At 41.7% G+C, this 27,892-nt stretch overlaps 2 protein-coding genes and 1 long non-coding RNA gene across 7 annotated transcripts in view; 2 read left to right on the top strand and 1 right to left on the bottom strand.

Moving 5' to 3' along the window:
* The window catches only part of DMD (dystrophin), a 3,762,639-nt gene that overhangs the window by 1,706,701 nt on the left and 2,028,046 nt on the right, over positions 1 to 27,892 (top strand). For all 5 annotated transcript variants that reach the window (XM_077296691.1, XM_077296689.1, XM_077296692.1 and 2 more), the window contains one exon: positions 5,783 to 5,977. In XM_077296691.1, coding sequence (XP_077152806.1) covers positions 5,783 to 5,977 — 195 coding nt within the window. The remainder of the gene's footprint in view (positions 1 to 5,782; positions 5,978 to 27,892) is intronic.
* On the top strand, positions 12,489 to 13,498 carry LOC143816399 (uncharacterized). The gene is made up of 3 exons (XR_013223937.1): positions 12,489 to 12,507; positions 12,598 to 12,688; positions 13,472 to 13,498. It is a non-coding gene; the product is annotated as an uncharacterized LOC143816399 (long non-coding RNA).
* LOC143817553 (uncharacterized) lies at positions 16,886 to 24,796 on the bottom strand. The gene is made up of 8 exons (XM_077299047.1): positions 24,695 to 24,796; positions 24,531 to 24,603; positions 24,381 to 24,449; positions 23,993 to 24,185; positions 23,676 to 23,832; positions 23,218 to 23,555; positions 18,205 to 18,303; positions 16,886 to 17,166 (listed from the first exon to the last, which is right to left on the bottom strand). The coding sequence occupies exons 2-8, from the start codon at positions 24,600 to 24,602 to the stop codon at positions 16,886 to 16,888; spliced, it is 1,209 nt and encodes a 402-aa protein (XP_077155162.1). The 5' UTR covers position 24,603; positions 24,695 to 24,796.

Below are 27,892 nucleotides of genomic sequence, written 5' to 3'. Positions count from 1 at the left end.
GATTGGTCCCCTGATGCTGTGGAGGCCTTTCGGGAGCTTAAGCGCCGTTTTTCCTCTGCCCCTGTGTTGCGTCAGCCTGATGTTGCTCTACCTTTTCAGGTTGAGGTCGACGCTTCTGAGATCGGAGCTGGGGCAGTGTTGTCGCAGAAAAGTTCTGACTGCTCCGTGATGAGGCCTTGTGCCTTCTTTTCCCGTAAATTTTCGCCCGCTGAGCGGAATTATGATGTTGGGAATCGGGAGCTTTTGGCCATGAAGTGGGCTTTTGAGGAGTGGCGCCATTGGCTTGAGGGGGCCAGACATCAGGTGGTGGTATTGACTGACCACAAAAATTTGATTTATCTTGAGACCGCCAGGCGCCTGAATCCTAGACAGGCGCGCTGGTCATTATTTTTCTCTCGGTTTAATTTTGTGGTGTCATACCTACCGGGTTCTAAGAATGTTAAGGCGGATGCCCTTTCTAGGAGTTTTGAGCCTGACTCGCCTGGTAACTCTGAGCCCACAGGTGTCCTTAAGGATGGAGTGGTATTGTCAGCCGTTTCTCCAGACCTGCGGCGGGCCTTGCAGGAGTTTCAGGCGGAGAGACCTGATCGTTGCCCACCTGATAAACTGTTTGTTCCTGATGATTGGACCAGTAGAGTCATCTCTGAGGTTCATTCTTCTGCGTTGGCAGGTCATCCTGGCATTTTTGGTACCAGGGATTTGGTGGCAAGGTCCTTCTGGTGGCCTTCCCTGTCACGAGATGTGCGAGGCTTTGTGCAGTCTTGTGACGTTTGTGCTCGGGCCAAGCCTTGTTGTTCTCGGGCTAGTGGATTATTGTTGCCCTTGCCTATTCCTAAGAGGCCTTGGACGCACATCTCGATGGATTTTATTTCAGATCTGCCTGTTTCTCAGAAGATGTCTGTCATCTGGGTGGTGTGTGACCGTTTTTCTAAGATGGTCCATTTGGTTCCTCTGCCCAAGTTACCTTCTTCTTCCGAGTTGGTTCCTCTGTTTTTTCAAAATGTTGTTCGTTTGCATGGTATTCCTGAGAATATCGTTTCTGACAGAGGGACCCAATTCGTGTCTAGATTTTGGCGGGCATTCTGTGCTAGGATGGGCATAGATTTATCTTTTTCGTCCGCTTTCCATCCTCAGACGAATGGCCAGACCGAGCGGATTAATCAGACCCTGGAGACATATCTGAGGTGTTTTGTGTCTGCTGACCAGGATGATTGGGTTGCTTTTTTGCCATTGGCGGAGTTCGCTCTCAATAATCGGGCCAGCTCTGCCACTTTGGTGTCCCCGTTTTTCTGTAATTCGGGGTTTCATCCTCGATTTTCCTCTGGTCAGGTGGAATCTTCGGATTGTCCTGGAGTGGATGCTGTGGTGGAGAGATTGCATCAGATCTGGGGGCAGGTGGTGGACAATTTGAGGTTGTCCCAGGAGAAGACTCAGCTTTTTGCCAACCGCCACCGTCGTGTTGGTCCTCGGCTTTCTGTTGGGGATTTGGTGTGGTTGTCTTCTCGTTTTGTCCCTATGAGGGTCTCTTCTCCTAAGTTTAAGCCTCGGTTTATCGGCCCGTATAAGATATTGGAGATTCTTAACCCTGTTTCCTTCCGTTTGGACCTCCCTGCATCCTTTTCTATTCATAACGTTTTTCATCGGTCATTATTGCGCAGGTATGAGGTACCGGTTGTGCCTTCCGTTGAGCCTCCTGCTCCGGTGTTGGTTGAGGGTGAGTTGGAGTACGTTGTGGAGAAAATCTTGGACTCTCGTGTTTCCAGACGGAGACTCCAGTATCTGGTCAAGTGGAAGGGATACGGCCAGGAGGATAATTCTTGGGTGAATGCATCTGATGTTCATGCCTCCGATCTGGTTCGTGCCTTTCATAGGGCCCATCCTGATCGCCCTGGTGTTTCTGGTGAGGGTTCGGTGCCCCCTCCTTGAGGGGGGGGTACTGTTGTGAATTTGGATTCTGGGCTCCCCCGGTGGCTACTGGTGGAATTGAACTGGTGTCTTCATCTTCTCTGTTCACCTGTTCCCATCAAGATGTGGGAGTCGCTATATAACCTTGCTGCTCTGTTAGTTGCTTGCCGGTCAACAATGTTATCAGAAGCCTCTCTGTGCTTGTTCCTGCTCCTAGACAACTATTAGATAAGTTGGACTCTTGTCCATGTTTGTTTTTGCATTTTGTTCCAGTTCACAGCTGTAGTTTCGTTACTGTGTCTGGAAAGCTCTTGTGAACGGGAATTGCCACTCTGGTGTTATGAGTTAATGCCAGAGTTTTAAAGTAATTTCTGGATGGAGTTTTTGATAGGGTTTTCAGCTGACCATGAAAGTGTCCTTTCTGTCTTCTGCTATGTAGTAAGTGGACCTCAAATTTGCTAAACCTATTTTCATACTACGTTTGTTATTTCATCTCAACTCACCGCCAATACATGTGGGGGGCCTCTGTCTCCTTTCGGGGTATTTCTCTAGAGGTGAGCTAGGACTAATATTTTCCTCTGCTAGCTTTATTTAGTCCTCCGGCTGGGCTGGGCATCTAGAATCAACGTAGGCATGCTACCCGGCCACTGCTAGTTGTGCGTTAGGTTTAGTTCATGGTCAGCTCAGTTCCCATCTTCCAAGAGCTAGTTCCTATATATGCTTATGCTATGTTCTCTTGCCATTGAGATCATGACAGATAGGAGTGCAAGTTTTTGCCCTCCCTACCCCTGAGCTTATATTGATGACCTATCCTATGGCCCCCAAAGTATAGGTCATCAATATTTTAGCACTTACCAAGCCCTTTAAAGTACTTGTTAATGTTTTAACGCAGTATTAACCAATGATGAACTTAGCACTGAGAAAATTTAGCTTGTCAATGTTAGACATCTTTTTACATGTATTAAATGTCAGCATCTTGATATACAGCATGAAGATATATTTTTAATGGATTGATTGGATAATGTAGGAGCTACTAAAATTTTGGTCAAGTTTTGTGGCTTATTACTTATTGAATTTGCACTTGTTTAATTACCTAAATATATAAGTTAGATAATGAACAGAAACAAAAGAATATTTTTATAACAGATTTTCACTAATAGCATATTTCAGTTTTATTTTACTTTTTTACTTTATTGATTTTGTTCTTGATACTCTAATACTACAGGGACAAAGAATGTTTAATGTACAAGCACATTTAAAAAATAATTAAGATATAATAAACTACACAGTCAAATGTAAATTAAATCCTTTCCTGTGACAAAAACCTTTGTTAAAGACTTATTGTCCTCAATCCCAAGCTTGGCACTTAATATATAATAGTAAAATGTAATAATGTAGTTTTAACATAACTACAGCTTTAAAGAAGTTCTCTAAGAATGTTATAAAATGGCCCTGTCATATAACTTAAACTGCAGGCCATCCTTGTTACATGTCAGAATAGGCTGCTGTGTAAAGAAACACTGTTCATGAGCTCTGTGTCTCAACTGACAGAGGAGCTATATTGTGAGCGCATATAACTCTGTGAGCTGACGAAAATGGCTGTGACATAAAATTAAATTAAATCTTCTCCTTGGCTGACTATGCATAGAGGACCGAGGCTGGTGAAAAAATTATTTTTACTTAGTCATTTTCCCCAGCCTCAGATATCTGTGCTGAAAAGATTTATTTTTCATTTGCGGATTTTTTTTTTTTTTTGTGACATGGGTCTTCTCTCATTTGAGACATAGGAGCTTTATTTCTTCAGACTGCAGCCAATTTTGACATGTCACTAGTATGGGACAGCCATTTGAATTATGATTTAGGAGCCATTTTATTGCATTTTTGGAGAATCAAAAGCATCAATAATACAAATAGACTGCAACTAGTTACAACTCACAAGGGTAAATTCAAAAGACAGCAATAAGTGAGAGATAATAAAATGTAAATTTTAATAACTACTATTTAAATATGGCTAAACATAGAAAAAAGACCAAATGGAAGTATTCACAATGTTGAACCAACTGTCTGAGCACACATCCGTTAGTAGCAATAAAGCGTTAATCTAAAACCATAGACATACGCATGATTCCAATATCAAGAACATAAATTCAGGAGTGAAAATGATCAAGCCTCACATTCCACGTATTTTAAAAATTGCCGCATACAAGATGATGAAGGTAGAGTGAGTTCATTGATTATGAATAGATCAATGCATGCTGTCAAATATACAATTCAATCCCTTCATCATATAAATTACATAGACAGGTCACATTTCATAACTAGAATATCAAACAGTGTTTCAGATATCCTCAAATAATAATTACAAAATAGCTATCAATATCGTCAGTGGATATGGAATCATAGGTAAGTTAATACAAGAAAGAATTAAGCCACACATTGTTCCATTCAGAAAAACATGTAATTAATAGGAACACATGGAGTTATCTCACCATTTTAGATGACTCTATTCGTGAGATTGGTGGGTACCAATATTCCAGGCAGGGATGACCAGCAACATGAAAAAAGACCCTGTATGACCCTCAAAAAACTGTGCTTCTCCCTAAGGCCCCAAGACTCCTACCTTTACAAGGGCAGTCCACAGCCCTTCCTGTAATGGTGGCCCTAGAATATCCCTATATGCCTTACCATTCTTGGAGAATCGCTTTAAACTAAGCGTACAGCTTAAATATCTGTCAGACAAATACACTGAGGAATTGTAATAATAATGAAGAAAATATATAAAATAACACATAAAATGACATTTTACTTTGGTGCTTGTTTAGTTAGGAAGTAAAAAAAATATTGGTTGCTTAATTATATCAGAATTGTCTAATTAAAAAGTAGATTATTTTCTTACATAGATCAAATTATAATTGTATTTAAGGAACATCTATTGTTTCCACAACAAATCTGCAGAAATATAGTAACAAAGCGATATATATTTTGTATAGACGATAGCTGACACATAATAGACCAGTTCTACACTATTACTTCAGTCACACTGTGTATTGTATTGAAAGATGTTATGCGTACAATGAAATGAAGCCACAAACAGACATTAAAGTTACAGCTGAGTGCATCCTATGCACCAAGCAATAGTTTTGAGTGACAGCAGACAATATATAATAAGTCAATGTAAATGTTTCATTAAAATCTCAACATTTCCATTGACATATCTGTGGGGTGCTGTTTCATGTCAAAGCATATTATACAATGCAAATCTCAATTTTTATTTAAGCATAGACCAAGAAAGAAACTATTTTAAAGTCAAGATATTGAGCCAAATATAATATAAAGAAATATTAAAAATGCCAGAGAAATAGTAATATTTTACTATGTCGCCAGTCTTGAAGTTTATAAGGAGTCTGAAGTTTAATAAAGGTTGTTAATAGTGATGAGCGAATATACTCGTTACTCAAGATTTCCAGAGCACGCTCAGGTGTCCTCCAAGTATTTGTAAGTGCTTCGGAGATTTAGTTTTCATCGCCGCAGCTGAATGATTTACATCTGTTAGCCAGCATAAGTACATGTGGGGGTTGCCTGGTTGCTAGGGAATCCCCACATGTAATCAAGCTGGCTAAGAGATGTAAATCATTCAGCTGCTGCAAGGAAAACTAAATTTCCAGGCAGTTACAAATACTCAGAGAACACCCGAGCGTGCTCGGGAAATTTCGTATATTTACTCATCACTAGTTGTTAACAATTTATTAACATTGACTTTATTGCGTGGGTACATTTTTACAATGTGCACCTTCAGAACTCTATTTGAATATTGATATACTATTAATAATGTTTGTACATGTACCTAGAAAGTAAATTTGTTATATATCTATACCAGCAAACTGTTCATGAGGAAAGCACCCGCTCAATGATCGAAGGAATGAAAGTGGATGCCTCTAATGTGCCTTCTACATACCTGGCAGAGATTGCGCGTCTCCTGCAGTCTATCGCTGAGGTGGATCTTCTGCTCAACTCTTCATATCTGAATAAAAAGGACTGTGAAGAACTTGCCAAGCAAGATGAGTGTCTAAAGGTAAAGTAATCCTTAACCTATTACATTAATAATCCTTTTTAATTAAGGAAAATATGCATCATATGGTAAGAATTGTTTTCACCTGTTTACCTAGCTTTGGCATGAACTAGGGGTTTTGGAGAAGGCATCCTGGCACTTACCATTCCTTATGACCTAAGTTTGCTTCCAACATTTAACCATTCACAACTAAAAATGTATATATATATATATATATATATATATATATATATATATATATATATACACTCACCGGCCACTATATTAGGTACACCATGCTAGTAACGGGTTGGACCCCCTTTTGCCTTCAGAACTGCCTCAATTCTTCATGGCATAGATTCAACAAGGTGCTGGAAGCATTCCTCAGAGATTTTGGTCCATATTGACATGATAGCATCACACAGTTGCCGCAGATTTGTCGGCTGCACATCCCAAAGATGCTCCATACAAGGCAGGATGGATCCATGCTTTCATGTTGTTTACGCCAAATTCTGACCCTACCATCTGAATGTAATGTAAGCAGCAGAAATCGAGACTCATCAGACCAAGCAATGTTTTTCCAATCTTCTACTGTCCAATTTCGATGAGCTTGTACAAATTGTAGCCTCAGTTTCCTGTTCTTAGCTGAAAGGAGTGGTACCCGGTGTGGTCTTCTGCTGCTGTAGCCCATCTGCCTCAAAGTTCGACACACTGTGCGTTCAGAGATGCTCTTAGGCCTACCTTGGTTGTAACGGGTGGCGATTTGAGTCACTGTTGCCTTTCTATCAGCTCGAACCAGTCTGCCCATTCTCCTCTGACCTCTGGCATCAACAAGGCATTTCCGCCCACAGAACTGCCGCTCACTGGATTTTTTTTCTTTTTCGGACCATTCTCTGTAAACCCTAGAGATGGTTGTGCGTGAAAATCCCAGTAGATCAGCAGTTTCTGAAATACTCAGACCAGCCCTTCTGGCACCAACAACCATGCCACGTTCAAAGGCACTCAAATCACCTTTCTTCCCCATACTGATGCTCGGTTTGAACTGCAGGAGATTGTCTTGACCATGTCTACATGCCTAAATGCACTGAGTTGCCGCCATGTGATTGGCTGATTAGAAATTAAGTGTTAACAAGAAGTTGGACAGGTGTACCTAATAAAGTGGCCGGTGAGTGTATATATATATATATATATATATATATATATATATATATATATATATATATATATAATGTATGTATATATATCTACACACAAGATAAAATAAAAAAAACTGCTACAATATGATTGATTTTGTCAGGTAGAGAGCACATAAGCACTGATTCATTTAAGTATTTACATCAGAAATCTGGTTTAAAACTATTTGAAAAGTCTTCCAATTTTTGCGAAACATGAGGTTGCGCAAACATTTTGTAATTTTTAGAGTTCTCTTGCCTGTTTCTGCCAGCTCCACCAAAATGGGTGGAGCTGTGGTGTGGTGGGATGGGAGTGGGAAGAAATGTAGTGATGCCCATTAATGATGAGTTGTGGCATACATTACATCACAAATCTTACTCCAGTCTGGAGTGTGATTTGTGACAATGCTCACAGAGGTGCATATCACTTTTAAGGGATGTTTGAAACACTAAGAAGCATGCACTTCTTCATAAATTGGGTGCCGATGACTTTAACATCCCCTATCAGCAATAATCGAATAAACTACTTCAGACTTCATGAATAGGGGTCATAGGCTTTATCAAATGTAAATAACATGTATTAGTACATCACTTTAACTATATCATGGACAAAAGTTAGACATTTTTTTTAAATTATGTGATTTTTCCTTTCAAAATTAAACAGTAGCTTTCACCTTAAAAAAGGGATCTGATCAAATAATATGTTCAAAGTTGGTACTTTATTCACAATAGAATACCAATATCACCTATTATATTTCCACATAAAAATAAAAACTGTTACTCTTTAAAGTTTTAAAGCCTAATCCCAGAAAGTATAGTGTGCACTAATCTTTTCTGGCACTGTGTGGAGCTCATGAAATTTACCAGCATTTACTGCACGCTACATACAAATGGATGTGGCAATATTGAAATCTCTAATGGTTATTTCCTAAGATTTTTTTTCTGGCTAAGTGGTTTCAGAACTTTTTCATTTCTATGCAGTCACTTCACTTACATTTGCTTTAATATTCTGCTGGACTCAAAGCATGCTTCTACATTATTACTGTAATAAAGTTGCATTTTAGCTGACCCCACTCTCATCAGTATCCAAGCGGTAATTTTCTTTGAATTGAAAACAGTTGGTGGTTGTGTTTTATGTACCAAGCTGACAGTGTTAAAAAGAAGAGTACCAATTTTTATAAATGCAAAATCATACTTCTAAAAGTATGCAGTGCAACAGATGAGAGACTTTATCACGTAGGGCATGCTGTTTATATCAAAGCAAATCACGGATTTTTTTAATACTTACTTATTAGGGTCTCTGAAGCAAATTTAAACTTAAAACCTGAAAATGCAGACCTGACTGCTGTTAACCCCAATTTATTTCTTCACCTGCTGTTGGAGCATTGACCTGGCATCCCATCGCACTTGCTGAGTGAGGGTAGCTGCCATACATAGGATTATACTGTTATACTGACAGACATGCTTGAAGCTCAGCTAAACAGTAGATTATAAACTCAAAATGACTTGTACTAAGGTTAAATCAAGTGCTCTCAATTTTTCAAGCATTACTTTTCTATCTTATTAACTTGTTCATGCCAGTACACATACTTCCTACATACAAATATACATTAAAAAATGAAGTATTATTTTTATGAATGTTTTTAATCCCCTAGTGACCAGCAATATATATTTTACTGACCTGAGATATAAGATCATACTGTAAGATCTCTCGATGGATGGAAATGCCACATCTGTTAGCAGTACACTATAGCTGACGTCCTGCTGCATCAGCCACTATTCATGCCAATTTAACCCCTTAGATGCTGCTGTCAATAGTGACTATGGCATCTAGATGGTTAACAGAGTGTGCTGGCTCCCTCCTAAACTTCATCGGCACCATGAGATCATGATTGCGTGGTTATGATAGCTGCCATGGCAATTCATAGCTAAATAACGGCCTTAATATCAGACAGCTATATGTTTTTAAAATTACATTACTATTGGGGGGTTTTAAAAATATAGGTTCCCCAAAGTTACATAAAAAATGAATAGGTTCCTAAAAAAAAATGTATGAACTTTTCCTAAAAATAAATAAAATTACAGCTGTATTTTTAAACTGTTTGTATATATATTATTATTATTTAGATCTGAGTTTTGAAACAGGTGTGCACTCCCATTTGCGTCTGGTCTTTTTTGCTTTAATTTATTTTTTAATTGTTGACATTTTTATTGTTAGTTGAGGAAAAGGGGATCATTTGAAATTTTAGATCTTTATTTTTTATATTTTTAAAAAATTGTTATTGCTTCTTGATTTGTTAACTTGCAATTTTTGAATCGTTTCTACTATATACAGGAATACACCAATATATAGTAAAAATCACTGTCCTCTATGTAACTCAGCCACAGGTTGGATATTGCAGAAGCTACCACATGACATTCACAGGGGCATTCAGCCAGCCCCCAGCTGTCATAGAAGCCTATTGGTTCTGTGCAAGTGTATAGCAAGAATGGCCACTTGAACAATCTTCCAGACCTGATTGCAACGCTTAAATGCATCTGTCAGCAATTGGCAGTGGCATTCAAGAGGTTAACAGCAGCAATTAGAGGGAATGCCAATAGCTACTGTTAGAGGTTGATGCCAGCTATATATTAAAGCTGGTATCTGCCCTATGTTTAGTTTGTGAGCCCCCTCCAAAGTACTTGACATCCTCCATGAAAGATATATTTGACATTAAGGGGTTAAATTAAATTCAGTTGAGCCAGACCATAGAAATAATACTTTTAAAATTACTTCCATATTGACAATAATTTATATAAATTGTTTTACCAGAACTATTTCCTTCCTTAATTAGCAGCAATTACCATTAATATAATGAATAGCAGGGTCTTCAGTTATTAGCAGGTCATAAAGAATGTAAATCACTGATAATCTTGCAACTTATGCTCATGTTTATGTAATTTTAATACCCAGCATTGTGGAGCAGAGAGTCAATGACTTATTAGAGATGGTTTCCTCATGGAGAGATGATAATTATTTATAACATAATGTATACATATAGGTCTGAATTAAACTTACTTTTAATAACCCTTACTTTCAGATATGATCTAATTATATATTATAATGGCCAGTTGTGCTTTTAATTACATTAATTGCTTTGCTGAGCCCATTGGCCTTGTTTCTATGGATTATGAAACTTTCATGATATACATTATGTTCATACATGTATTTTTGACTCTTTCTTCATACATTATATCTTACATTTTTAATTTGTATTTAATTTTACATAAAAATATTTATCTTTATGATCAAGCTAAATTAAATAAATGACAGTAGACATATTGGATATTTACCCATTGTATATGCGCTGGGAGAAGCCACCAGGGACCCATCTGTACGACTAGTCAGTAGTGTGGCTTTGTCGCCAGCGGTTATTGTGTCATTTCAAAGAAAACAATACATGGTTGTGATAATACAGTCAGTGATTGATATATGCTCACCAATGCTTGGGTGGCATGTATCACCTGAAAGGTTCTCTCTAAAGGGAATCTGTCACCTCATTTTTTGCATATAAGCCACCGCCATTAGGGGCTTATTTACAGCATTCTATAATGCTGTAATTAAGTGCCTGATGTAACCTGAAAGATGAAAATTCAAGTTAGATTATACCTGCGCATGAGCCACGACAGAAGCAAGGAAGAGGATGTCATCGCATGAAGATGGGAGGCGCCGGAACCGGACCTGCGACCCATTGGACCCAGACCGCACCGGACCGCCCCTGGGTGAGTATAATCTAACTTGTTATTCTTATCTTTCAGGTTACATCAGGGGCTTATTTACAGCGTTACAGAATGCTGTAGATAAGCCCCTAATGGTGGTAGCCACAGCTTATATGCAAAAAATGAGGTGACAGATTCCCTTTAAAAATGTCAAAGTGACCTTACCATATCTGAGTAAAGGGTAAACATATGTTAACTACTGGTATCTGACAGCTAATTTAACAATAGACTTTTTAGGTTTCTTAAATTGCAAAAATGTTATAAAATAATTCCTTTTTGGGTGTAGATACCTGCATTGCAGGTGTCTACATATATAATCAGTGCAAACAGAAGAAAATGTGACTATTCTACAAATGATGGTTGTAAGGTGGCTGTCGAAAATATAGGGGTTGGGAGATAAACTTGCAGTAATACTTTAGTACACATAGGACTAAAAAGGGTTAATTAGCCATGACAGATTGATTGTGAGCAGCTGAAGAGTTGGGAGAAATGGCTGCTCACCATATCTCCACCCCTGGGTGTTGTTCACTTTGTAATTTGAGAGCTTTTTGTCTCACATATGGCTGTGTCTATGGGAGTGTGGAGATCTCCTAGATTGAATACCTTTGCTGAAGGAATAATAAGATGGACTATGAGCCAGGGGGACTAACCAGCACTAATCTACAGGGTGGCCATTTATATGGATACACCTAAAAATAAAATTGGAATGGTTGGTGTTATCAACTTCTTGTTTGTGGCACATTAGTATATGGGAGGGGGAAATCCTTTCAAGATGGGTGGTGACCATGGCAGCCATTTTGAAGTCAGCCATTTTGGATCCAACTTAATTTTTTTCACAAGAAAAAACAATGGTGTGCTTGGTTTTAACGTAACTTCTTTTATGAGTTATTTACAAGTTTATGACCACTTATAAAATGTATTTAAAGTTCTTCCAATTGTGTTGGATTGTCAATGCAACCCTCTTCTCCTACTCTTGACACACTGATAGCAACACTGCAGAAGAAATGCTAGCATAGGCTTCCAGAGTCCGTTGTTTCAGATGCTGCACATCTTGTATCTTGACAGCATAGACAATTGCCTTCAGATGACCACAAAGGTAAAAGTCTAAGGGGGTAGGATCAGGAGACCTTGGTGGCCATTCAACTGGCCCACGGTGAAAAGGCCAACGTCTATGTAGACTTCTTTCTGCAACCACTGGCCACGTCATTACCATCCTATATCAGGGATTCGCTCATTTTATCAGCATGTGCCATGATATGGTTTGTCCAGACAATACGTTTTTGGTAACTTGCGATGTCGAATCGCTGTACTCAAACATTAACCATCTCGATGGAATACATGCAGTAGGCCATTTCCTTAGTAAACAGGACAATTTTGATCGTCTCCACGACTCCTTTTTGATTGATTTACTTCAATTTATTTTACACCATAATTATTTTCTGTTTGACCATACTTTTTTTCGGCAGGTATCTGGTGTGGCCATGGGGGCGCGTTGCGCACCGACGTACGCTAACGTTTTTTTAGGCTGGTGGGAAGAAACCATCGTATACTGTTCTGAATCTTTCAAGAGATTTGTCCGATATTGGCATCGCTTTATCGACAATGTTCTTTTCTTATGGACAGGTACAGAGCAGGAGTGCCTTGACTTCCTGAAGGAATTGAACAACAACAATTTAAATATCTTTCTCACACATTCTCTTTCCTCTGACTCAGTGACCTTTCTGGATTTGAAAATCCACATCCGGGACAAACATTTGGTGACGGATCTGTACCGCAAATCCACCGCAACGAATAGCCTGCTCAGGTACGACAGCTTTCACCCTCTCCATACCAGAAAGGGTATCTCAACCGGCCAATTTTTAAGGGCCCGCTGTAATTGTACTCTTGATGAGGATTTCTTCACACAATCCAGGGCCCTTACTTCAAGATTTAGGCAGCGGGGTTACCCGCAAAAAGCTATCTCCCGTGCCTATCAGAGGGCCAAGAGTATGAATCAAGACCTGTTAATCTCCTGTAATGTCCATCACCAGGACAAGAGTGTCCGGTTCATCACGGACTTTAATGATCGGTGGAATCAGATTAGGAATGTCCTAACATCCCATTGGGACATTCGTACTACTGACACACATACCTCCACCTTGGTCACCTCCCGCCCTGCCTTAACAGCTAAGAGGGCTCCCAACCTTGGTGACATCCTGACTAGAAGCCATTTTTTACGCCCCACCACTCACCTGAACCGTGGCATACGCTTGAGGGGATCATTCCCCTGTGGGGGATGCAGCGTCTGTCAGCATGTCCCAGCCACCAAAGATTATTTTACTAATCCATTGGATTCAAAATCATATCGACTAATGTCGTATATCAATTGCCGTACGGTCAACGTGATTTATGCCATCATCTGCCCTTGCAAGAAGGTGTATGTGGGCCAGACCTCCCAGGAACTTAGAAAGAGGGCCCAGAAGCACTTGTCCACAATACACCTGGCGGCATCTGATAAAAAAAAGGCAGGATGCTATCCCCAATTGCTTCGCATTTTTTAACTGTTCATGGCGGTTCCTCTGCTCATATTTCATTTTTTGGTTTGCAGAAAATCTTTCCCAGCACTAGAGGTGGCAACCATAAGAAGCGGTTACTCCAAATCGAATCCCGATGGATTTTCAACTTACGGAGTCTTTCCCCCACCGGGCTAAACGAAGAATTATTATTTTCAAGTTTCCTGGGATAAACTCTATTGGACTCACGTACCTGACTTTGAGTTATATTGGATGAAGTAGTGACACTATGGGTGTTCTGGGAACATATATAACGGCATTGCCCTTCCTCCTTTTTGGACATTATATATTCTTTATATTTCTTGGGTTTGCGTTTACTCCCTCATGGGTTTGACACCAAGCCTGATAACCTATATTTTTGAACTCACCCTCATGACTATACTTTACTGGTATTGTCTTTACCTGTTCTTTTACCCTTGAGTCTACAACTTTGGGGGTTTCTTGGCCTTGGGTGTCACCCGTGCCGGCCCTTAGTCTGGCCCTAATGTGGATGCTTAAGTATACATGCTAATTTGTGCATATTTGCTACGTTATTATTAAAGCATTGCAAATCACTGTGAAGCATGTTATATTACCTTGCCCTTTCCAATTGGACTGGGTAACAATTAGCCATTTTTGTGGTGCTTATTCTTTACACCACATTACGGTACTGGGACACCATAGCTTTACTTGTTCTTTGGTTGAGAACCATTTGCTAATTATCTAGCCCTATTGGTATTCTTTATTTTTTTCCCTTTCTGATTTGTTCCTACTGTTGGTGTTATACCAGGGCACAGCATTTGTTAGGCTCTCGTCTCTTTTTAATTGGTGGTGCAGTTGTGCTGTGTGTACGCGCTACCTATGTTTATCTTCTGTTTGTGGGCTGATCCAGCCCGGCACACGTCACATTAGCTCCATTCTGGGCGGTGTTTAGTGCGCACGCGCCGTCCTGCTGCCAGGGACTGGGTATTGTGCGCATGCGCGTACTTTTGTTTTCATCTGCGATTATGCATCTTCTGTGCAGGTGGATGCACACAGCGCTTCCGTCGGCGCTACTTATGGTATGTATCTGGGCGTTCTTCGCCCACCTGCTGGTAATCTTTTCATCAACCTACCGCTATTTAAGATTTTAAGACCTATTACCCTGCACTTCCCCTGACGAAGCTGCGGCTAGCAGCGATACGCGTGGGGCCTCCCCCACACCTCCTGGATCCCGGGATCACGTTCTCCCATTGCTGACTGCTGACGGCCGAGGGCCCACACCACGCACAGGACGACCTACTGGGTGACTTATCCTCTGCCCCCCTTTTCTCCTCTGTCCACCTTTGTGCCATATATCCTCACCTTTTTGGCACCTCTATTTTGGTGAGGTGATCTTGTTCTTCCATTTTGGCCACTTTTTTCTTGGCTTATTGGGGCCGTATTGGTGGCCTAAGTATTTCCAACAGCATAAGGGTATTTTATTTATTATATGGTTGTCTGGGGACGCCCAGACTTGCTGTATTTACTCATATTTATACATTGCCATCTGTTGGTCATTTAAATAGGGGGTCATACTATGTTTATATATACATAGAATGCATGACTTCTCACCCTCTATACTGTAGGTCTTCCTCACATAATGCTTAATGTTTAAACAGTATATTGGTGGTGCATTTTTTGCCTCTGTTATTTACCATCTGCATTTGGGCCGTCTCCTTATTTAACATCTACTATGGGACCGGTGGTGTGTTTGTTTTTTTAACATGTTTTTATCTTTGTGCACTTGTCTCTATGTTTAATTAACTATTGTTATATATTTTTCTATTTAGATTGTATTTCCTTTGGGTGTGCGCTCCGTTTACATGGCTTCTTTTCTTGTTTTTTCGTACATTCAACTGGCCCACGGTGACCAATCCACTTTTCTGGAAACTGTTCATGTAGGAGAGCTCAGACCTGACACCCATAATGTGGTGGTGCACCATCTTGCTGGAAAAACTCAGGGAACATGCCATCTTCAGTGCATAAAGAGGGCAACACATCATCATTTTACTGTACTGTACCAGATGGATGGGTGTGTGATACCTTAGAATGTGCGCAGACACTACAAGCAGATATCTGTTCAACCACATCCCGATGAAACCCCGGCCACCAAAAATGATGAGAAATAAGGTCCTCGGTTGCCTTACCACCTGGATGACCAGCAAGCACAGAGTAGTAATGTTCCCTTATAACTATGTGGTGCAGATTTGGTGGTACAAATAACCTTCCTGGATGGCAGGAGGCAGGGACATCCCCCTGGGCCTCCAACACCTCACCCTCCAGCTTAGGATAAAAAGCCAAAATAACTACCTCTTCAGCAAAATCGGGGCAGGGTTCTCTTTCTCAAAACTACCAGGGAAGCTCGGGGACAAAGCATCAGCCTTGACATGTTTGATCCCTGGACCGAAAGTGACCACAAAATTGAACCTAGTAAAAAACAGGGACCATCCAGCCTGCCTATTGTTTAGAAATTTAGCCGATTGGAGATACGGAATGCTCTTATGGTCAGTGATAACAGTAATAGGATAGACAGCCCCCTCCCAGAATGTCGCAATTCTTCAAGTGCCAAATTAATTGCCAAAAGCTCCCTATTACCCACATCATAATTTCTCTCAGCCGAAGAAAATTTTTTTGAAAAGAAGGCACATGGACGCCATATACCAGGAGTCGGACCCTGAGACAACACAGCCCCAATCCCCAAACACATCAAGCTCCACAACAAAGGGTTGGGAATCCTTGGTGTTGACTGAGTATAGGAGCCATGGAGAAACAGTTCTTTAGGGAGGAAAAAGCCTGCAGGGCAGCATCTGACCATTTGGAAAAGTCAAACCCCTTCCTTGTCATCTCAGTAAGGGGTTTCGAAATTACTGAATAATTCCAGATGAATTTCCAATAAAAAATTAGTAAAGCGGATGAATTTCCAATAAAAAATTAGTAAAGCCCAGGAAACATTATAGAGCCTTCAGGTTTTTGAGACGGTCCCAATCAAGGACAGCACGGATCTTCCCAGAATCCATCTGAAAACCAGAAGATTACAACAGTTACCCCAAAAACTGCACTTCCTGGACGCCTAAAGCACATTTTTCCAGTTTGGCATACAATTTGTTATCTCTTAATATTTTCAACACCTGTCTAACATGCCCCGATGTGTCTCCAAATCAGGTGAGTAAACCAAAATATCATCCAGATAGACCACCAGAAACCTACCCACCAAATGGTGGAAAATATTGTTAATGAAATTCTGGAATACTACAGGTACATTGGTCAGACTGAAAAGCATGACCAGACTCTCGAAATGACCCTCAGGGGTATTGAATGCCATTTTCCATTCACCCCCTTCTATAATTCTGACCAGATTGTAAGCTCCCCCTTAAATCCAACTTGGAGAACACCTCAGCTCCCATGACCTGACTAAACAGATTCGGAATCAGATGAAGAGGGTATGGATCTCAGATGGTAATTTGACTTAATTCCCAGAAATCTAAACTGGGACGTAGCCCGACATCTTTTTTCTTCACGAAGAAGAACCCTGCCACCACAGGCAAAGATGAGGGTCTGATGTGTCCTTTCTCCAGACTTTCCGCATTGAAATCCTTCATGGCTTGTCTCTCAGGGCCGGAAAGATTATACAATATGGATTTTGGCAGTTTAGCTTCAGGAACAAGATTAACAGGACAGTCATATTCACGATGAGGAGGTAAATCCTGACACCCCCTCTCAGAAAAACATCCTCAAACCCAGACAAAAAGAGAGGTAAGGTTTCTGTAAAGACAGAAAAAAGGGAAATATTTAAACACTTCTGGCAGTAATCCCCCCACTCAATGACTTTCTCTGGCTTGCCAAACCACCAACAGATTATGTTTTGCCAACCAGAAAAGACCCAATAAAATTGGAGTGGGAAGACCCTCCAGGACATAGCAGGGAATTACTTCACAATGAACTGACCCCACCCTCAGTTTTACATTACGTACAATGTGAGTGAAAGCTTTATGTGCAAGTGGCACTGAGTCAACGACGAAGATGCAGACTCCAGCTCCACTGTCAAAAAACACAGAAATTTCCTTTGTTTTGCTCTCCAGCACCACCTCTGCTGACAGGAAAAACCAGGAACTGCAGGTTGATGAAAACTACCAAGGGTTAAATGAGTCTCCCTTTGATTAGGCATCAAAGGGCAGAAACTAATAAAATGTCCCTTTATTCCACAAAAAAACACACACTTTTTGCAAACCTCCTGTGAAATATTCAATGTAGAGGCACCCTCTAAGTGCATGGGACCCTCCACCCTCCCTAATACAGGTTTACCGCTAGACTGCTCCTCTGGCAAAGGGGCAATACCCTGAAAAACAGACTGCAGAAAAGGTGTTCTTACCCACCTATCCTGGAGGTGTCTATCCACATGAATAGCCAAAGACATAGAGGCTTAAAAAGGACTCTGGGGTGTCGTACACTGTTATTCCATTCTTCAACCTTTCAGTGAGACACTGAAGGAATTGGCATGGTCAGTGTCAACATAGATGAGGATAAGAGCCCTAGAAAACTCCACTGACTGGAGACACATGGAATTTGTGGCAGAGAAAGAGCCTAGGACTGCGGTTCCCCCTGCAACAGTGAAATAACAATTCTTACTGGTTGCTCCTCATCTCCAGAGGAGTAAGGACGCTGTTTCAAATACAATTTAGATGCCTCTTTAAACACAAAAAAACATATCCCTACCCCCTAAAAACCTGTCTGGGAGGGAAAATTTTGGATTCAAGCTGGACCAGCCTACCTGCAGCGTTCCTCACAATAGGAGTCTGCAGCCACTGCTGTTGCTGTGGAACCTCAGAACGAAGGTCAGTCACCTCCAGTGACAACCTCTGCAGCTGATCTGCCAGCACACAAGAAAAAAAATCATGTGTCAAAATGTTTTTTTTTTCTTTTGCATCTGTATTAATGTCATGCACAGTGTAGGTCAGACTAAATGCAACACAAAGGGATAATGGAAGGGGAACCAAGGACTAGGGAAGGGGGAAGTGGAGACCCTAGACAGATCTAACATCATCCTGTGTGTCCTGCTTTCCCTATACAGGTTTCACACCTATCGTTGAGCAGGATACCTAATCCCTGTTTGACAACTTCTGACAAGCCCCGCACAGGGAAGGACAGGATGAGTTCTAGTCTATCACACTAACACTAAAGACAGCAGCCTCTGACACACCCATGACAGAGAGAGGGATCTTTCCTGTTGTAAAAGGATGCAGTACTTAACTGCAAATTCTGGCTTATAGCCAAGTAGTTTCTACTCATCCAAGTTTGAATAAAAATTCAGAATTAAAACGGAAAAATAATATTTTCAAGGTTAATTTTGGTGCAGGAGACCTACTGGTGTCTTGCTTATTTGAGTAACACACTGAGCAAGCATGAAATGTGTGGCTGTCTATTGACAATAGCGGTTTAAAGTGGCTTTGGCAGCAACATATAGTATAGAATGTGACAGGACAAGCAAGAAGATGTCTGTCAGTGTAGGACCAGTACTGGCTGTCCAAGAAGCAGTAATACAGTATAGTGTTAGAAAATAAAATGACCAGGAAGAAGATGTGTGGCTGGCATGGCTGTCTAATGGCCGTGACAGAAAGCTATTAAAAAATATTCGGGCAGGCAAGGAGATGTCTAATAATGTACGGTCAACATTTGCAGCTCCAACATCTGATAGCGTCTATCATGTCATATATAGTGGGTAAGAAAAATATTCAGACCCCTTAAAATTTTTCACTCTTTTTTTCATTGCAGCCATTTGGTAAATTCACTGCTCATCACCTGCCCAATACAATCTGAGCAGTGAAACTTGGTGGTGGCAGCATTATGCTATGGGCATGTTTTTCAGCTGCAGGGACAGGACGACTGGTTGTCATTGAAAGAAACATGAATGTGGCCAAGTACAGAGATATCCTGGATGAAAACTTCTTAGGCTGGTTTCACACTTGCGTTTTTGAACGCATGCGTTTTTTAAAAAAAACGCATGGTGCAAAAACGCATGTAAACGCATGTAAACACTGCGTTTTTTAGACGCATGCGTTAAACGCATGTGTCAAAAAAACGCAGCGTTTACACGCGTTTACATGCGTTTTTGCATGCGTTTGCGTTTTTTTTAACATTTTTCCAAAAAAAAAAAAAAAGATAACCAGACACAACCAATGGGAATAGAGAAGGCCGTATATGATTGTCTCTCAATATATAGACCCTAGGGGGACAGAAATTTTCAGAGCTTGCTACTGTTTCCGGTGTCACGATGGATCTTTCTATGGATAACTTTTATTTCAAACTGGAGTTCAGCTTCAAGATTTTCCTTGCCTGTGTTTTTGCTTGGGAGCAAGACCGAAACCGCCAAAGATGGAGAAGGAGACAGCGTCGGCGTTTTTGGAGGCACCCCATCATTGAAGTGCGTGAGAGCCGTGGAGCATATCACACGCTCTATGCGGAGCTGAATGCCAACCCGGAGAAATTCCAGGATTATACCAGAATGTCTCAAGATTCTTTCCGGGATTTACTGGCTCGTGTTGAAGGATCCATAAGGCGACAGGACACACGGCTCCGTAGAGCGATTCCACCTGAGGAACGTCTGTTAGTGACAATACGGTACGTTCCAAAACTAAACCAATGACCGTCAACTTTGTTGTTATGACATGTTTTCTATGTTTTTTTTTTTTCTTTTTTTTTTTAAAAACACCATTAGAGCCGATTTTAAATTTTTTTGTTTTTGTTTCTTTTTCTTCTAGATTTCTTGCCACAGGAGAGAGTTTATCTTCCCTGCACTTCCAATACCTGCCTTGGAATCTCAACCCTCTCCGGAATTGTTGTGGACACCTGTCGTGCGTTATGGAATGCACTCCGTGAGGAGTTTATACCCGTACCCACCGTGGACATGTGGCGGGAAATTTCAACTACATTTTTGAACGTGTGTGATTTCCCAAACTGTTTAGGGGCGGTGGATGGAAAGCACATCCGCATTGTCAAACCTGCCAGAACCGGATCTGAGTTTTATAATTATAAAAAATATTTTTCGGTAGTGCTTATGGCAATAGCGGATGCGGAGTGTCGCTTCATCGCATGGATATTGGAGCTTTTGGCCGTGGCAATGATTCCCAAACCTTCAAGAGCTCGGATATGGGCCGTCGGTTGTATGGCAACAATTTTAATTTTCCCCCTCCACAGCCTCTCCCCAACACTCAAGGCCCACCGCTGCCATTTGTTATGGTTGGGGATGAGGCCTTCCAGATGTGTGAAAATCTCCTGAAGCCCTATTCTAGTAGGGACTTGGACCACACTAGAAGAATATTCAACTACAGACTGACCAGGGCCCGAAGAACCGTAGAGTGCAGCTTTGGCATTCTTGTTGCTAAATGGCGCATTCTTGCAACAGCCATCAATCTAAAAGTGGAAACAGTGGACGAGGTGGTCAAAGCCTGTGTGGTGCTACACAATTATATAATGGCTAAGGAGCGACCCCACATTGAACTTGATGAACCTGTTGCACACCCATTGCCTGATTTTCAGCATCACCCGATGCGGTCAACTGCAGCCGTTGGTCTTATGCGGGACCAATTTGCGGCCTATTTTGTGTCCGATATTGGACGTGTGTCATGGCAGGACAATGTTGTGTAAATGTCCTGTTGTATGTTTATGTTTACCAATTATTAAACACTGATACAAATTTTTCTAATTAATAAACTTTTTTGTGTTCACCATGTCTACTATCTTTTTCCTCTCTAAACAAAGGTTGACCAAAGATGGGCAGTAGATATGTATATCATATTTTGTAATCCAAAACCAGGAGTGGGTGATAGTTGTTGAGGTAATAAATTTTAATTTTTCATCGTAATTTACCTCTGTTGCACTCCCTATTTTGGTTTTCAAAGAATGATATAAACCACGGGCCCCATACTTATAATAATGGTACAAAATGTTTATTTATTAATTCTAATATTGTTGACGTCATTGCGTCAAGACTGTCACGGTCTCTATATCCATCAAGTCAAGTGTAAGCAATAATAAATTCATGATAAACATATACATGATCATGAATTCACAATTTCTGACACCTGGCCTGGTGAGCATAGATATGTAGAGTGTGAGAACAATTGTCCCATCTGTTTGACAACCATTGTCACATAATGTGCTATATAGAATATGGTGAATATACAAGGCAGTAATCAACTTAATCGGTCAGGTATATATTTTGACATCTGACCGGTTAAGTTGAGTTCTGAACTTGATTTCCAGCATTTTCTCTTTGTACAGTGACACTACACTAGGTACAAAAATAAGAGTATGGAAATAAATACTATTTTTTTGGCCAACTCATATCTGTATACTAAAGAAACACATATAGATGTTGTCTGGTATTTTATACTACTGGAGATATGTGTAGGCCAAAAGAATAAGTGTGTGACGAAGTTTATTGTTGTGTATTGAGAGCGGTGAAAGACACAATAAACCAAACATAATTGTTTCAAATAAACTTTTTTTTTATTGAGGAAAAAAAAAACAAATTTATTTTTTGGTACCGCGCCGGGTTGAACCACGCCGGCTTGGGGTTGAGTGACGTAACTGGGGGGTATTCAGAACTGAAGCCTGGCTCACCGTGGAGGAGGCAGAGGTGGCAGGAGAATGGGCAACAAAACTTGAAGGGTCTGGAAGTTCGGGGATGGGGCTTAAAACATGAGGGGCTTGAGACACACTGGAAGGTTGAGACACATCGGTAGGTGATGGGGGAGGAATAATCAAAGTTTTTTGTTTTTTATGCGTTTTGCCAGTTTTACGTTGGGTTTTCCGGGTTGGGGGAAGTCTTCTTGGGCTATGTTGTAAAGTGTGGGCGGGAGACACGTCAGGACCCGTCTCCACACAGTCAGTCTCCATTGTGGAGCGCTCGGCAATGTCTGAGTCCAATGGGGGGAAAGATAAACTCCCGCCTGGGTCCTGGTGCCTCGTTGGGGGGGGGGAAACAAAAACCCTTCCAGGATCCTGGTGCCTCGTTGGGGGGGGGAAACAAATCTCATACCATTGTCCTGCTGCATTGCTGGTGGGGGGGAACAGAAAGCCATGGATGGATCCTGCTGCATCAGGGTGGGTCCTGCCTGGAAAGGTATGGCTTGGTCGTGCTGCATCATGGGGGGCCCGGTGCGATATGCCATGGATGGGTCCTGCTGCATCGGGGGGTGTCCTGCCCGGAAAGCAACTCCTCGGTCCTGCTGCATCGGGGTTGGTCCGGTCAGATATGACAGGCCTCGGTCCTGCTGCATCGGGGTGGGTCCGGTCCGAAATGCCAGGCCTGGGTCCTGCTGCATCTGGGGTGGGCCGGTCCGATATTGCATGGATGGGTCCTGCTGCATCGGGAGGGTGCCGGGCCGATAAGCCACGCCAGGGTCCTGCGTCATGGTGGTGTCAGCGGAGGAGGTCCAAGCCGGAGCAGCGGTCGTCACGGTGGTGGCGGTGGGATGTCCAACAGCACTCGTCATCGTGTTGGCGCTGTAGTGGAGTACACCTGTAGAGGGAATAGAGGTGGCCGTGCAGTGGTATGCAGCAGAGGTAGGAATAGTGTTTACTTGTGACAGTGACGGCACAGTTGGATATGCCGCCACATTACGACTCTGACTCTGCTGCATAGCCTGCACAAAAGCAACATTGCAGGCCTGCATCACACTCAGCTGGAGATCAGGGCTAAGGTGTTCCGACATGCCCTCTAGGATTTGATTGAAAAAATGATGAGCTGGCTTCTTGAGGTCGGCTTTCAATTGATCAACGCTTTTGGCGACATCCTGGATGCGGCAAATTAAGAGATTATGGGTCACATCCATTCTGTCACCTAAAGCCTTGATAGCTTCATGTAAAACCGAGCTCAAGTGTAAAAACTCGGGCATGAGGGACCTATCCGAAGCCCTCTGTCGCTGCCGGGATGAGCCCGCAAAAATGGGTGCAGCGAAAGAGGACTGCGAAAGGGGAAGACCTGATGGGCCAGCCCCCTGGTCTCCAGTGAGTGTGGAAGACCCACCTGGTGCTGCGCTGCTGGATGGCTGGGACGGGTCCGTGGCTGCCGGCTGAAGGACCGCTCCAGAACCTGTGGCAACAGTCGTGCAGTGTGTGCTGTGAAAAAAGAAAACAGAAAATTAATACCAAACTATAACAAGACGGTACATCCTGTGGAATTAAAAGTGACAGATTATGTCAATGCAACACAACCGGAGGCATGTGAGAAATACTTACGTTCTCATGAGAAGGACCGGTCTCAGGAAGGCCAACACACGGTGGTATTTGTAGAGCCGGTGCCTTGCTCCGGAACCACTAGCTGCACTCTTCTCTGCACGTAGGTCCTTGTTGAAGCGGTCCTTCATGGAACGCCAACGTGTCCTTACTTTCTCCACTGTGAAATAACAATAAAATATAATGGTCAGAATAAGGACTTTTGGCCGTGCTCTCGTGACTGTGTGTGATGACAGAAACTACGAAAAGTTTCTTTCATCACACACAGTCAAGAGAGCATGGCCAAGGTCTGTTGCTTCACACTACCGTGCAATACTTACCAAATGCATTACGGACCCGTGGCGGGGAATTCTCCCAGCCATCCCACAACGCTTGGGCCACCTCACTCCACAAACGACGGAGAACACTATTGACGGCGTGCTGTTGATCCCGGCTGTCCCACAACGGGACTCGCTCCTGGACCAGACTGATCAGCAGGTCATTATCAATCCGGTCGTCGTCCCGTTGTGAAACCTAAAATTAAAACAAAATCATTTAAGTTTGCTCAACCACATTTGGAAAAAATAAGACACGAAGATGAGAAAGGGCAGGAATATGAAAGACAACTTTCAGAAAAGGATGATATAAGAAATATGTATAGAAAAACAAGGGTACAGAAAGGAAGTTAAAAGAATATTACAATAAGGACAGTCTGCCTGGTATACATACCCGCTGCCGTCTTCCACCTGGACCTTGACTCCGCTGCTCAGTACCTCTCTGTCCCTCAGTTGAAGTGCTCTATAAAATTTAAAAAAAAAAATTGCCTCATGTGTCGATGTGACAGTCAATACTTACCAAGCTGACGGACAAAAAACATACCTCGCTCACGTGATCCACTTCTGATTGACGTGGCTGGAACTCCTCATCAGACGAGGAAACCGGAGAAGACATTCTGATGCGTGTTGAAAGAAAAAAAATAGAAGAAATTAGGACATGTAGATCCAAAAAATTGAAAATGAATGCATTGGCTAGGATATACTCACATTGCTCTGTGTCTTGTCCAACAATGCGTCCGGGCAGGGTGCTGTCTTCTTTGGAGTCTGATGAGAAGTGACCAGAAACTTCCCCCCACCTTCCTTTTATAACCCTGCTGCTATGGGGGAGTCTTATCAGTGTCTAGACATCTTTATCTACACTTAATTCAATGGTGCCAAAAAAAACGCATGCGTCAAAAAAACGCATGCAAACGCATGTAAAAAAAAACGCATGCGTCCCCATTGACTCCAATGCATTTTTTTGTCCAAAAAAAAACATGTAAACGCATGCGTTTTTTTGGAAAAAAAAAACGCCCCTCAAAATACTACAAGTTGCATTTTATTAAATGAACGCATGCAGTTAAAAAACGCATGCGTTCACAAACGCGTGCAAACGCGTACACCAAAAAACGCATGCGTTTTCAATGTTAAATATAGGGGAAAAAAACGCATGCGTTTTTTTGGTAAAAAACGCTGCAGACAAAAACGCAAGTGTGAAACCACCCTTAGAGAGTGCTCTGAACCTCAGACTTGACCGAAGGTTCATCATTCAACAAGACCCTAAGCACACAGCTAAAATAACAAAAGAGTGGCTTCAGAACAACTCTGTGACCATTCTTGACTGGCCCAGCCAGAGCCCTGACCTAAACCCAATTGAGCATCTCTGGAGAGTCAGGAAAATGGCTGCCCACCAACGTTCACCATCCAACCTGACGGAACTGGAGAGTCTATATCAGTTCTTCAATACAAAAAGTGGTACTCATATATTATATAGAGTCAATGCAAACAGAGTGATCTATTTCAAGTATCTATTTCTGTTAATGTTGATGATTATGGCTTACTGTCAGTGAAAACCCAAAAGTTATTATCTCAGTAAATTAGAATACTTTATAACATCAGCTTGAAAAAATGATTTTAAAATTTGAAATTTTAGCCTAATGAAATGTATATTCAGTAAATTCACTCAATACTTGGTTGGGGCTCCTTTTGCATCATTTACTGCATCAATGCGGCATGGCATGGAGGCGATCAGTCTGTGGCACTGCCGAGGTGTTATGGAAGCCCAGGCAGCTTTGATAGCAGCCTTCAGCTCATCTGCATTGTTGGGTCTGGTGTCTCATCTTCCTTTTGACAATGCTCCATATATTCTCTATGGGGTTAAGGTCAGACGAGTTTGCTGGCCAATCAAATACAGTGATACTGTATTGTTTTTAAGCCAGGTATTGGTACTTTTGGCAGTGTGGACAGTGGCCAAGACCTGCTGGAGAATGAAATTTCCATCTCCAAAAAGCTTGTTGGCAGAGGGAAGCATGAAGTGCTCTAAAAATAATTTCCTGCTAGATGGCTGAGCTGACTGTGGTCTTGATAAAACACAGTGGACCTACACCAGCCAATTACATGGCTTCCCAAACAATCATTGATTGTGGATACAATTCCCATAACACTGACCACAACAGGAATATCCAAATTATTAAATAAAATACTGTAATGTTATCATATCAAGTTTCTGGAAACAATAAAAATAGTATGTAGGAATATATAGCCCAATAATTTAAAAATGTACACAAAATGCACAAAACAAGCAAATAACCAGAATTTAGTAAACAGTAATAGTGAATAACATAGGGTACTTAGTTAAAACTATTTTGATTATTTTGAAGAAAAAAGGTTCAAATTATCTCTTCAGAAAGGAAGAGGACTAGCACTCTAGCACCACCTACTGGAAGTAGCAATCCTAAAAGTTAATATAATCTCCTTAGTGAGCCTTGCCACCTGACTTAGGATAAAAGTCATAACCAGAATCTCCATTTGCAGACACTGTGTTTCGGGTTATTGACTTTCATCAGTGCAAAGTGTGAAATCTGGTTTGGCTGCGTGAGAGGCATCTGACCTGGATCCAAGGGGTAATGTTTCTCCTTGCGGAGAGTGACATGTCAAGTGTGACATGTCAAGGTGAAGAGACTTTTAAGCCTTGCGGATGAAAAAAGGAAAAAGTTAAGTTGGGGGACACAAGCAGATGACTGGGAGTATACGCCTATTTCTTCAACACAAATTAAGGGATCAACATCTAGCAGAGAAAGAGAAGAGAAATAGTCAGAGTGTGACAAACAAATGGCGGATGATGATAATGATGTTTTGATTATGACATCGGCCAAGTATTACTTAAGGGTGTGACCTTTAACTCAACTTAATTCTGTTAATTCACATTGAATTAATTTACTAATCTCTAATAGATATTCATGAAACAGATGAAAAATTTGATGAAAAATTATTTGTTTTAATTTGGGAAAATAAAAAAATACCAAACATCATGAATGAATTTAAAGCTGGGCATTGAAACTTTTATGGCCTTCTTAATATTCCCACAACATAATTGGATTCTTGCTAATGGCCCAACTGTACAATAGTCCATTATTGTATGACCTTGAATGATCTAAGGGTACTGTCACACAGTACCATTTTGATCGCTACGACGGCACGATCCGTGACGTCGCAGCGATCGTATGAATATCGCTCCAGCGTCGTAGACTGCGGTCACACGTTGCAATCACGGCGCTGGAGCGATGCCGAAGTCCCCGGTAACCAGGGTAAACATCGGGTAACTAAGCGCAGGGCCGCGCTTAGTAACCCGATGTTTACCGTGGTTACCAGCGTAAACGTAAAAAAAACAAACAGTACATACTTACATTCCGGTGTCTGTCCCCGGCGTTCTGCTTCTCTCCACTGTGTAAGCGCCATAGCCGGCAAGCACAGCGGTGACGTCAGACGTCACCGCTGTGCTCGCTTTCCGGCTGGCAGACGCTCACACAGTGGAGAGAAGCTGAGACGCTGGAGGACAGACACCGGAATGTAAGTATGTACTGTTTGTTTTTTTACGTTTACGCTGGTAACCACGGTAAACATCGGGTTACTAAGCGCGGCCCTGCGCTTAGTTACCCGATGTTTACCCTGGTTACAAGCGAACACATCGCTGGATCGCTGTCACACACAACGATCCAGCGATGTCAGCGGGTGATCAAGCGACGAAAGAAAGTTCCACACGATCTGCTACGACGTACGATTCTCAGCAGGATCCCTGATCGCTGCTGCGTGTCAGACACTGCGATATCGTAACGATATCGCTAGAACGTCACGAATCGTACCGTCGTAGCGATCAAAATGGTACTGTGTGACAGTACCCTAACTCAATGACTCAAAAGGTCAGCA

Source organism: Ranitomeya variabilis, chromosome 3 (genome assembly GCF_051348905.1).
Source record: "Ranitomeya variabilis isolate aRanVar5 chromosome 3, aRanVar5.hap1, whole genome shotgun sequence".
In the NCBI taxonomy this organism is placed as follows: domain Eukaryota; kingdom Metazoa; phylum Chordata; class Amphibia; order Anura; family Dendrobatidae; genus Ranitomeya; species Ranitomeya variabilis.
This window is presented reverse-complemented; position numbering and strand designations above follow the sequence as displayed.